This window comes from Glossina fuscipes, unplaced genomic scaffold (assembly GCF_014805625.2).
Source record: "Glossina fuscipes isolate IAEA_lab_2018 unplaced genomic scaffold, Yale_Gfus_2 0, whole genome shotgun sequence".
NCBI classification, from domain to species: Eukaryota; Metazoa; Arthropoda; class Insecta; order Diptera; family Glossinidae; genus Glossina; species Glossina fuscipes.
In genome coordinates, this window is record NW_023998414.1 from 26,562,845 (window position 1) to 26,574,050 (window position 11,206).

At 32.7% G+C, this 11,206-nt stretch overlaps 1 protein-coding gene and 1 long non-coding RNA gene across 2 annotated transcripts; both read left to right on the forward strand.

Annotated features, from left to right (window-relative positions):
* Positions 1-1,089: 1,089 nt before the first annotated feature.
* Positions 1,090-1,403, forward strand: LOC119644702. Its single transcript, XR_005248562.1, has 2 exons — positions 1,090-1,124; positions 1,316-1,403. It is a non-coding gene; the product is annotated as an uncharacterized LOC119644702 (long non-coding RNA).
* Positions 1,404-1,560: 157 nt separating this feature from the next.
* Positions 1,561-7,379, forward strand: LOC119634707. The gene is made up of 3 exons (XM_038029070.1): positions 1,561-1,636; positions 3,742-3,921; positions 7,294-7,379. The coding sequence occupies exons 1-3, from the start codon at positions 1,561-1,563 to the stop codon at positions 7,377-7,379; spliced, it is 342 nt and encodes a 113-aa protein (XP_037884998.1).
* The last annotated feature ends 3,827 nt before the right edge of the window (positions 7,380-11,206 follow it).

Genomic DNA, 11,206 nt, shown 5'->3' on the forward strand with positions numbered 1-11,206 from the left:
ATAAAAATTTTCATGTATATATCGTGATAAGTGATGGTACAGTGCAAGACACACGATTTCACATGATTACCGGGCCGGCTACATCATATCAATCGCCACACTGTTCTCTATGAATCACTAAAATTGTCACAGCGGTACATCAATAGCAACTTAGGGAACACCTAAGCACCTTCTACCTATATGCTTGATCAGGGTAAAATTTGAAATCGATTTAGCCATGACTGTTCGTTAGTGTGTATGTTTACGCTCTGCCGGTTGCATGGCCCAGTAGTAAAGGAAAAACTGAAAGCAACAAGGGTATATGCGGATATATGCAACACCCAGACACACTTTAGATAGATTTATGTTTTATTATATCGATCGATTCAGAGTCATTGTCTGATTCGAATTAAGGTTATCTATCCGTCCGTCTGTCCCATTCTCATGTGTTTAAGACGCAATTTTTGATGAAATTTGATACACTGATGGTGTTTCGAGTCAAGCGCGAATGTCACTGAAAATAATTTTGATCGGATCACTCGGATCACTTTTTCGAAATTTGTCCATATAACGTTATATGAATAAGTGTGTAGGGTGTGTAATGGTGTTTAAACTAGTTTTGTCTTTTTTTTAATTAATAGGAATTTGAAAATAAACTTTAAAAACTTTGAATTTTCTTTAACTTATATGACACAATATATCATTTGTTTTACTAATAACTGTACTTTGCATAAAATATATCCACTAACCAATCCAAAATATTTTGCCTTAAAAAAATCCCACAAGCGTTCAACTAATTTGTTAACTTGTTTTTTAAGTTTTTACAATGTATATATATATATATATATATATATAACATTGTATATATATATATATATATATATAACATTGTATATAACAAAAAGTTTTATAATAAGTGAGCTTTTAGTTTTTGTCGTGTGTTCGCTTATATCTTTCGACCAAGGAGCGTTATATTCAGTAGATCGCCAAGTTCGCGAAATCAGTTAACGCAAAGTTTTAAACCTAAACGGTCTTTAAATAAAACGTTTACAAATTTTTCTTTATTTTTTTATCTATTTAATTATTTGTTTTTTTTATTTTTTTTACATAAAACGATTAAATATCAAGCAAGCAACAACAATTTTGTATGCCTTGTAATTAATTGCATTTTCCAGCATTTATTTCTTGTGCATATAAATATTGTTTGTTTTGTTGTTGTTCGTTATTTTTCGTTTTTTTCCTTTTTCTTTTTTAACAAAAACCAGTAAACCATGTAACATATTTCTTGAATTCATTAATATTCGAAATCTCTCTTCTTACCCCGCTCTTTCATAAGAAGTTCAACGCATTCATATATAAGTATCAGCAAAACAATTCCAACTCTCAGCAGTAATAATAGTAATAATAAGTGAGAGAGAAAAAAAGAAAAAATAATATAAATAAATAAAAAAAAAATTCATCTTCATAATGAGAAATTTCATTTTAAACGAAAAAACGAAAAGCAAAAACAAAAACAAGAAAAAGAAGAGCAACAATAACAGCAGTCTAAGCATTTACATTATTTTAATTGTATTTTTATTAATGTTTGATTTTATTGTTGCCGCTACGACGCCCATGCTGTTATATAAACGCAAACCAGATGATAAATATGAAAGAGGTGAGTAGCAAGTTGTAGATCCTACGCATGTACACAATGCATACGTTTACTATGTATGCGCATTTATGTCAGTGACAAATAATTTATCACAGTAATATTATATTTATTACTCAATAATTAATCATTATTTAACAATTAATTATAGAAATTCAAAAAAAAAGTGAATACAACAACAACAATTATAAAAGAAAATATAAAATTTTATTGAGTTTAAAACGAATTTTCCCATAAGCATCATTTGGCCGCCTTTGCTTTTCGAAACTGAAGAAAAACTTTTCCCTTTCAAATATCTATATATGTATATATATACATACATATGACCAATTATTCAGCTGATGTCCTCTGTTCGTGTACCACGGTAACGGCCAGAAAGACGAAGAAGAAGTGAAGAAAAAGAATGATCGGCGGCTTATGCCTTTCGCGGCTAAACACTGACTATATCTGCGATCCAAGTAAACTCAATCGCAGTGACTTATTAATTGCTGTCCTTACCTGATCGGCTACTCCTGCGGAAATATATAATGTAATCTTTCGAATGCAACGTATTCTCTAAGAGTAAGTGTCAGTGTATAAGTCAGCTGCAATGCAAATATGAATAAGTTATTGTCTGAATTTGTATCCGCATATACGGATGTTGGTAACCGTCAGGCTTCTAGTTTTAGATTGTTGCCAATCATAACTGCATTCATTGGATTTTTTTACCCACCACCGAAAGAGGTAATTATACTATGTTGATCTAACCTTCTCTTTATTGCATTAACGAAAATGCAAAACAGAAACTATGAAATGTGTATATTTCTCATCATCTTATTAACCAACTGTCTGTTCTCTGTGATTGGCATTGTCGCAAACCTAGACATTAGAATGGCAAGAGTAGAATGTAATCTGCTCCAACTTATCAATTTAACCAATCTAGAAGAGAGAATGATTTAAAGCTTTTAGTGGCATAGCCATCTTAAATTCAGTTCAGAGCAATTCCTAATCGATAGATGAATATTTCTTAGCTTACATAACATTAAAAATTAATCTCGATCGACTTAGTGACGCTCTTAACGTTAATAATTTATATTCTTTGCGTTCAGGCGGTGTGAATAGAAGTTTGGGTGGAAGGCCTACAAAAAATCCTGTCTTATCTATTGAACTAGGTTTTAGAGTGAGGCAAGGAATATAATGTTAAACTCGGCAGAGAGGCAAACAGGCGAACGTAATTTATTCGATTGATCTATTCACGCGGATTTTAATTGACTAAGAATAAAAAGCAAATAGTTGAGGTTAAACTCTTATGTTTGGAGATTCGTATTAAGGCGAAGAGAGTTTAATTGAATATGATAATTACGTCAAACTTAACCGTTCAAGACAATATTTTATGTTCATGGATTGCTATCATGATTTCACACTATGGACACTATGAACGTAACTATATCGATTTTTATTATTCAAACGGAATTGAATTTGATAGACGTAGTTGCAAGAAATTTCAGATGCAGATATGCGAATCTAACGACAAGAAAAACCATGATTTAAAATCAAACTCGATGTACTAGAGATGAGTTTCATATTGCGGTTGAGACTTCCGCAAGCAGACTACAAGGAATGAAAAAAAAGCTTTAAATTGCGCAAAATTTGAACTATAAAAAACGAAAGGAAGTATTTAACAGAAAGTTTGGTCAGCGTGCATGCAACTTTAAAGGTGGTACAATGAACCCCAGTAAATCGATAACATTTTAGCCTAAGGCCCTATGATAAAACGCTCGTTCTCGTTGGTATTTTGTAGCACTTTCTTTGATAAGGTGCTTATGAGCGGATGCTCCACGTGTACCGTTTTCGGTACATGCTAACAAATTTAACAATTTTAATTAAATACTATTTTATGAGAATATAGGAGGGAATATTTTCATTTTTCATCGCATTAACTAATGAAAAGGGAAAGGCAAGGAAGAACTCATAAAAGGGGGTTTTTCAGCCATTATAATGAAGATAATTGGCAAATAGGAGCGTAATTATTTTCATTTAAATTTATCTTAGATGTTTGATGTTAGGGTGTCTAGAATTCTTCATATTGCAATAACACTTTTTTATATAATTTCTTTTTTATTTACATACAGAATTAGTGGCTGTCTCTTCAACGGTTATACCGCTGAAAGTGTCGGAAGTTGGTTATGGTTTTGCCGGCACACCGAGTGATGGGTACAAACAACTCTATTTAAAAAAATTACGCAAAAAAGTCCAACATAATTATAATGAAACCGACAGTGAATTTACAAAACCGGACACATTAATTACAAGTAAGTATTTATGCAGGCTAGGAAAAGCATTTAAAAGAATTGTAGAAGTATTTATCAAAAACTTACCTCTCATATGATGTAATCTTAATTAAATATATCTGAAAACAGAAAATAGTAAGTACATCTTTAGTAATATTTCAAAAAAAAAAAAAAAGAGAAAAAAGAATGTATTATGAAAAGCAGCTGTTAAGAAATTTAAATATGCCTCAGGCATTTGATCATAACTAGGCTAACTTAGGCTAATCCATTAGTTATGGAATGTTCGGTACTTTGGGAAACTTGAGCATATCGTATGGATCAGTCGAGAAAAGATCTCTTTTGCGTTCATTTTCAAACTAAAATTTTGTAAGAGTTAGAAGCAGTTATACTTCTTTGCCTATTATAGGCGAACGCACGGCAACGAACAGCAAGGACGAAAAACTTCAATTGAACTGAGATAATTGAATTAAATTAAATTTTAACAATAATGGTCTTCATTAACGTTTATCCATATGATTTTTCTTTAGCAATGCATGCGAGGTATGTGGGCCAACGATATTGATGCAATCATTGTGTTCAGTATTTAAAATCCTGATTTGTTTGACATTTGTATTGAGCCGCTAAAGCAAGAACCACAAAGATCTGATTATTCTTTGGTTCTTTTCGATGCTTTCGTTTCCTTCTCCAAACTTCCTGGCGAACGAAGTGCTAGTGATTAAAAACCGGTGAATATTATCTGCGTAATTTTATTATGGAATTCACGCTAAATACTATCAAAAGTGTTAGTATATTTAAGTTTTCATATCCTTTGTTGCATTTAAAATATGCTAAATGAAACTAAGGGAGAAAAATTTGTAAAATTTAAGTTTATCCATCAACATGATCTCCACTCTTGTATTGATACAATCAGCTGAATGTTTCTCTAATGCTTTAATGGTGTTATATGGAACAAATTTTCGCGATCCTGAACTGATATGGTCTCATCTTGAATATAGGATGAATGCGGTAGAAAGGCGAGCTTCAATTAGTACCGTTTTGCCATTGTTGACATCGATTAGCGACATCGGGCATTCGTTCTAATGTGAGTCAGCTAACTCTTGTAATTTCACTTTTAAATTATCGAGAATAATTTTCAAGATTCTTTTGCAGTTCTCAAAAAAAAAAAAAAAAAAAAATCACTAAACCATTAACATCGAAATTTTTTTGTTTTCGTTGCTGAAAACTTATCATCACATTTTACAAGCCCATGTTTTGTTGGAACGAAAAGTTTTCTGCATCAAAAATCGATGTTTAATCAATAGTCGAAATTCAGATTCTTGCATTGTTTTGAATATAACGAAAGTAGTGTCCATAAAATTAGTATAGTTCGTGCACAAGCGTTGGAAATGCTATCAAAAACTCGTCCTTTGACGGGAGAGAACTTTGAAAAATAGAAGGGATTTTTCATAAAAACGACAGCTATGCGTTAGTCTTTCGAATTTTAAACGGGTGTGTTCTACACAAAGAAAAGTAATCGATTTGAAAACATAAACGAATGCCAAATGGCTAGACGCACGATAGAAAACGAAATCGTCGAAAGCAGAATATAATTGAAAAAGTATTAAACTAAAATGAACGTTTAGTGAGAAATAGGGCACATGTGTTAATAAAGTGTGTCTTACGATCTTATCGCACCAGGGATTGAAGCTGCAGCATGCTGGTGTGTGCTTTAGCTCCTAGACAGCCAATCATTCTACAGTAAGTTCCTTTCAAGCTTTGTAAGTGAAGAAGGCAGAAGAGATATTTGCGAATATGAAAAAATGACTAAGACTAGTACGCGCTTTTTGAAAAAATCCATCCATTTCATTAAAAATAATATACAATTCAACTAGGTTTTGAACCCGTGCCCTTAATAATGCATTATTGCTATCATCGCTAAGGCACATACCTTATGTTCTTACGGCGAATATTTTTTTGGGTAATTAATTAAACAAAAACAGTTCAACAGTTCAATCTCAGGACCTAATTTAATGCAATAATATAAAAATTTCAAAAATTATCATCTGATTGACAAGCTTAGACGGTTGTAGCTGTGTTCGTGGGTGTGTGTGTGTGTGTGTGTGTGTGAAAGATATTTAATTTCGTTGAAGGCAAACACGAAACTAAATCAAATCGATCATGACAAAATATTTCGTTTTTCGTCGTTGAGAAGAGAAAGTGAAACCAGCAAGGTGAATAATGCGAGACCATCCATGGATGAAAATCAAACTCGCAAAAGTTAAACATAAAAATGTACATTCGTCGAGTAAATATAGAACTGACATGTTGGGAAAATTTATATGAAAAAATTCATTCAAGTAAATGATTTTTTTTTTTTGTACAATCTCCTGGAGGATTCACATAAATTATATAAGTAAGATAAATACGTGAAAAAAGATAAACATAACATGCTGAAAGAAAAATTATTATTATTATTATTATTATTGCTTTTTTTTTCGAAAGTCGTTCATTCAAGAGCGATACAGTCAGTTGAATGCTTCTTAAATATTCCAATTCAATCTGTGCGTCAGTTTTCGTGGTAATCTCATCATTTGATCCAGACTTTCTTCCCTGTAACATTATTTTAAGAATTCGGAATACATTTTGAGAATGCAGCAGGGTGTGGCAGCAATTTAAAATCACATTCATACAATTTCGCTTTTGTGATATATGTGTAATACCTTCGCCGTGTATAAACATGGTATGCCACACATGTATGACAGCAGCTTTCTCATGCCGAAATACGAAGAGCTTGTGCTATCTTTGAGTGTGAGCTAACAAGCTTCTTACAAATTCATTTTACGATTACGGAGAATCGTTTTTCAAGTTTTTCGGGTTTTGCACCCGTTTAGCTTAGAGTAGTTGGCAAACTATCGACAAATGGTTGTTTTCGTTAGCGGAGAGCGGCCATAGAGAGTTGTGAATTAGCTCACCTTAAACTCTCTCAATCAGCTTGAATTTCTGATTCGACTTTATTATTGCACTTTGACTCGTGTACTGCACAAAAATTGACAATTTGAAGAAGTTAAAAAAAAAAAAAAACGTTTCTGTCTCAGCTGGTTAGGCTAATGCCATTTTAAAAACGTAATAAGCATAGCACTTAAGAGGAGGTCATCAGCTTTTAAAAAGTTTTTTTTTTTTAGTTTTACAATAACGAGACATAGGGTAGGTAATATATTTAACATAGCTAATCGTTGTGTACCCACGCAAACGTGAAACAAGCCAAACAACTTTAAGACTAAATAATAATATAGAAAAGAATGCTTTTCAAAACTTTCAAGTGTATGTATGCATATGCTTTCAATAATCAATGAATTATTTTTGAGAATAAAAAAAAAAAAAATTGTTGAACATTGTTTTTGTTCTTTCTTTCAGTTAACAGAAAATATGATGCTAATGATGACAGCAACAACTACGATAAGGTCAAAGTCAAGGATATTAATATCGCTGCAGAAAACTAAGCAAAATGACATTTACGAAAAGGGAGAGCGAAAGATAAGAAATATGTAATGGCAGAGCATATATAACATATCAAAACTTTTTCAATAAGATTCATTTAAGCGTTTCGAAGAGAAATAAAATCTTTTCAAAAACAAAAATCCAGATCAGTTTAAATATGAAAGAATATCGAACTAAAACAATTGAAAAACATGACGAAAAAATTGATTACGATATTTGTTGTTATTTCATATATATATATATATATTTTTTTTTTTATTTATTTATTATTTTTTTATTTTTTACACTATTGCTTGCTTATGTGCATGGAAGCGAATGTAAATGATGACGATGATGCCATGCTTGATGATGCGGTTTCTCATTGTGTGATACCATAATGGTAAACAATAACAACTGCCACCAACAATTGGTATTCATCAGCAGATGACGTCAATATTTTTATTATTTTTGAACATTTTATTGATTTTGCCTTTAACTTAAAAAAAAAAAAATACATTTTTTTTTTATTAAATAAAAGAGATATCGTATTGAATATAGAATTCAATTGCAACGCCCAGAAACGGCTAGACTTCTGCACAGCTGTACAGAGTTTAAGGCAATACACATGCAACGGCCAATCAATGCTTTCGCTCCAATTTGCTGGAATAATACTCTGAACGTGGCTGACCATTCGCAACGATAAGCTTTCGCGACAGTCTTATAAGAACTGGGAAAGTCACTTCAATGCAGTCAAATAGGCGATATCTCCATCAAATACATGTATATATATATATATATATATATATATATTATATACATAAATATATGTCGTAGGTAACGATTCTGTTTTATGAAGAATTTTCATATTAAGCTTCTAGTGAAAGTAGTTTTGTGGAAAATCATTAGGAAATTGGCGTAAAAAAGAGGCGGCTAAGGTGTGATGTTAATGAATGAATATTTTTCAAGTTCTATGTCAATTATATTTGTAACGATTGCTTGATGTATAACGATCAAGGGATGGTGCATCGGCACACACTTTTGAATTTAACGTTGCTGCAATGGGCGAGGAATGGAAAGTCGTGCATTTGCAAAACCAAATGCTATCGGCTATGATAAGTTTGTAAAATTGGTTCTCTCAGGTGTCCTTCTACTATTTACTCTCTCATTACATTTCATGGCAGTTGGAGGATAAATACGTTAGTTTCTTCGGAAGGTTTTTATCTCCACCAGCATTCTTTCCGTCTTTCGAAAGCCTTCGAATGCTTGTGAGCTGCTTGAGTTTGTCTACACTTGAACACCAAGCACTTACCCTCTATTAATCATAAGTCCCGCTGATTATAAGCCCGCTTACAATTGTTAAACGGTGATCCTTAAAATTCTTGATAATATGCGCCTCGTGTTCTGCAGGAAACCAAACTCGAAAATTCGATCCAAGTAAAGAGGTAGCGATAGATATAGCGTTATACACTTTCTGGTGAACTCTGTTTTTTTCCTTTTATCCAACTAACCACTCAACTTCATATAACTGCTGATCTTTTTTTAATCTACCTGCATATAGTTTAGTTTAAAGAGTTCAACGTTTCAAAAATATATATATATTTTTTTTTTTATTGAAAATTCAATAATATATGAGCACATGAACAAACATAATGGTAGGTAACGGTGTAATGAAAAATAAAAATATTTTTTAGTTCCCTAACATCTCGTTTCTCTCATTTCTCGGTATGTAACGTTTGGCGATGACTTTACATTACAACATTTGCAAATGAGAAATCTGCCGTGGACATCATTGCCCATATGTTATGTGAAGAGGGACTTAATAATGGTTTCAATGATTGACATGTCTAAGGTTTTTAATATAGGGGGGTGATCACAGTTTACTATTGGGAAAGTTAAAGTTTAAAAAATAAAAAATAAAAATCGTAACGTTATACTGGAGCTTATTCTATTTAGTACTTTCATTACCGATTTAGTATCATGTTGCCACAATTGTAACATTCGTTGAATCGACAACGCAGCTTCGACGCTCTATCCATCTCAATATCAGATATTCTCAAACAATATTCTTAAGGCGAAATTGCGGTAGCTGGCGATTTCAATGTTCATAACAAAAACTGGCTACGCCATTTCATCCATTCCAGATGCGGTGCAGAGATTTATGCCAAAAATGAGAAAACGATGTGCGAAATGAGTAGATCAGAATGTTTTAATCGATTGTTCGACAATATTGCACATCGACAAAGGCAAATTTATGAATCGATTTATAAGTCACTTCACACTTGAGACGAAGGAATAATCAAAATAACAAAAAATTCTTCGATTCCATCTGTTCGCGACGCTATGGCGTCAGCTTGTATTGCTCACTTATAACGTAACATCCTATTCATTAGAACAAAGCCCTTTGATGAAAAACTTGGTCAGCGACAAAAAAAGTATGCGAAGAGCGATGACGTAGAGTTTGTGTGATCGATGGTTACTTTAAGCAACTACATGTCTCACGCACTCTAAGCATTATGTTGAAACTATTGAACGGTACTGGCAAGACCGTAACAAGCTACGAGAGGACTATTTTGGGAAATAAAGATATTTTTTCCCAAGTTTCAAGTTGTATTGTGTTTCTCAAGTCGAGCACTGAAGTCTAAAGTTTGCTCTTGTACCCTCAGTACTGTTAAGTAGAAACTTTATGCAAACTTAACTTGATTTGCCTTGAAATCGCACTACAGGTTATACTCCATTAAGCATCTTACTGCTGAACGAAAGTAAGATGCCATATTAGTTATCAAATGAAATAATATTTTAAACTTAAATTTTATATAGCTGTTGCTTGCGCGCATATAAGTTTTCATAACTCGTTTCTCTCAAAAGTTATTGCTAACGTTTATTAATGAATAACGACTACCTGCATAGACATCTAAGCAAATATGTATAAAAAGATATCGCATAACCTTCGAAAATTGACTGAAGCGAATGCAATGTCGAAACGAAATGAAAACTCGTGGAATAAGAAAAAAGAAAAATTCTTCAAATTAATAAAAGGAGTGTCTAGGGTTCTCGTTACTTTAAGAAATGACGAAAGACCATCAAACAAAATGCCCGACAAATCTTAGGAATTTCATTAAAAACAAGTAAGAAAATTATATTTGGTAGTGACCGAATCTTTTATGCCCATCACCGTTATCCTAAAAAAGACAAAAACCCGAAAAGAATTATATTTGCATTGTCGATAATATGAAGTGGGCGCAGTTGATTTGTTCTATTCCCAAAATAAAAGTTTTTATCGCTTGGGTGATGTGGGTGTTTTGGGCGTGTCCTATGAACTAATTTTTAATTCTCTCCCAAATTCGTTTGAAAATATGTAGGCGATGTTTTCATTTTCACTAGGGGGAGAATGCTTACCACAAATGTGGATGGACAGACGAAAACGCGGAGATGTTCAGGTGTACTCCAAATTTGAAACTGCCCAAGAATTAATATACTTAATGGGGTTTTTAAAGCCTGTTTCTGCGTCTTATGAACGTAATGGAAAAAATTATTAAATTTTGATACACTATAATATTAGGTAGGTGTGGCCAATGCTTTCCATTCTTGTAAAGATGCTACAGCATCGCACATAGAATATTAATGTACATTTATCTGCAATAGTTTATGAGCAATGAGCTAAAGACCATCTTTGCATTCCGTTTGAACAATAGAGGTATTCTCAGTTTACGTGGCGGTGCGGATGTGTCCTTCGACCGCGTTAGCCTTTTTTCAATACAAAGGTGCGTGCAAGAATTTCCAGTGTTTGGATTGCCAAATTTGAAGTCGATATCTTTATTTTTGCGGTCAGGAGAATGATTAAAACAGGCAA

What these genes read in the sequence shown, in the direction of transcription:
- LOC119634707 (XM_038029070.1), top strand. Translation starts at nt 1,561, where the DNA reads ATGTTTGATTTTATTGTTGCCGCTACGACGCCCATGCTGTTATATAAA. An exon ending in AGATGATAAATATGAAAGAG is followed by an intron (nt 1,637 to 3,741) that starts GTGAGTAGCAAG and finishes ATTTACATACAG; the next exon opens with AATTAGTGGCTGTCTCTTCA. An exon ending in ACCGGACACATTAATTACAA is followed by an intron (nt 3,922 to 7,293) that starts GTAAGTATTTAT and finishes TCTTTCTTTCAG; the next exon opens with TTAACAGAAAATATGATGCT.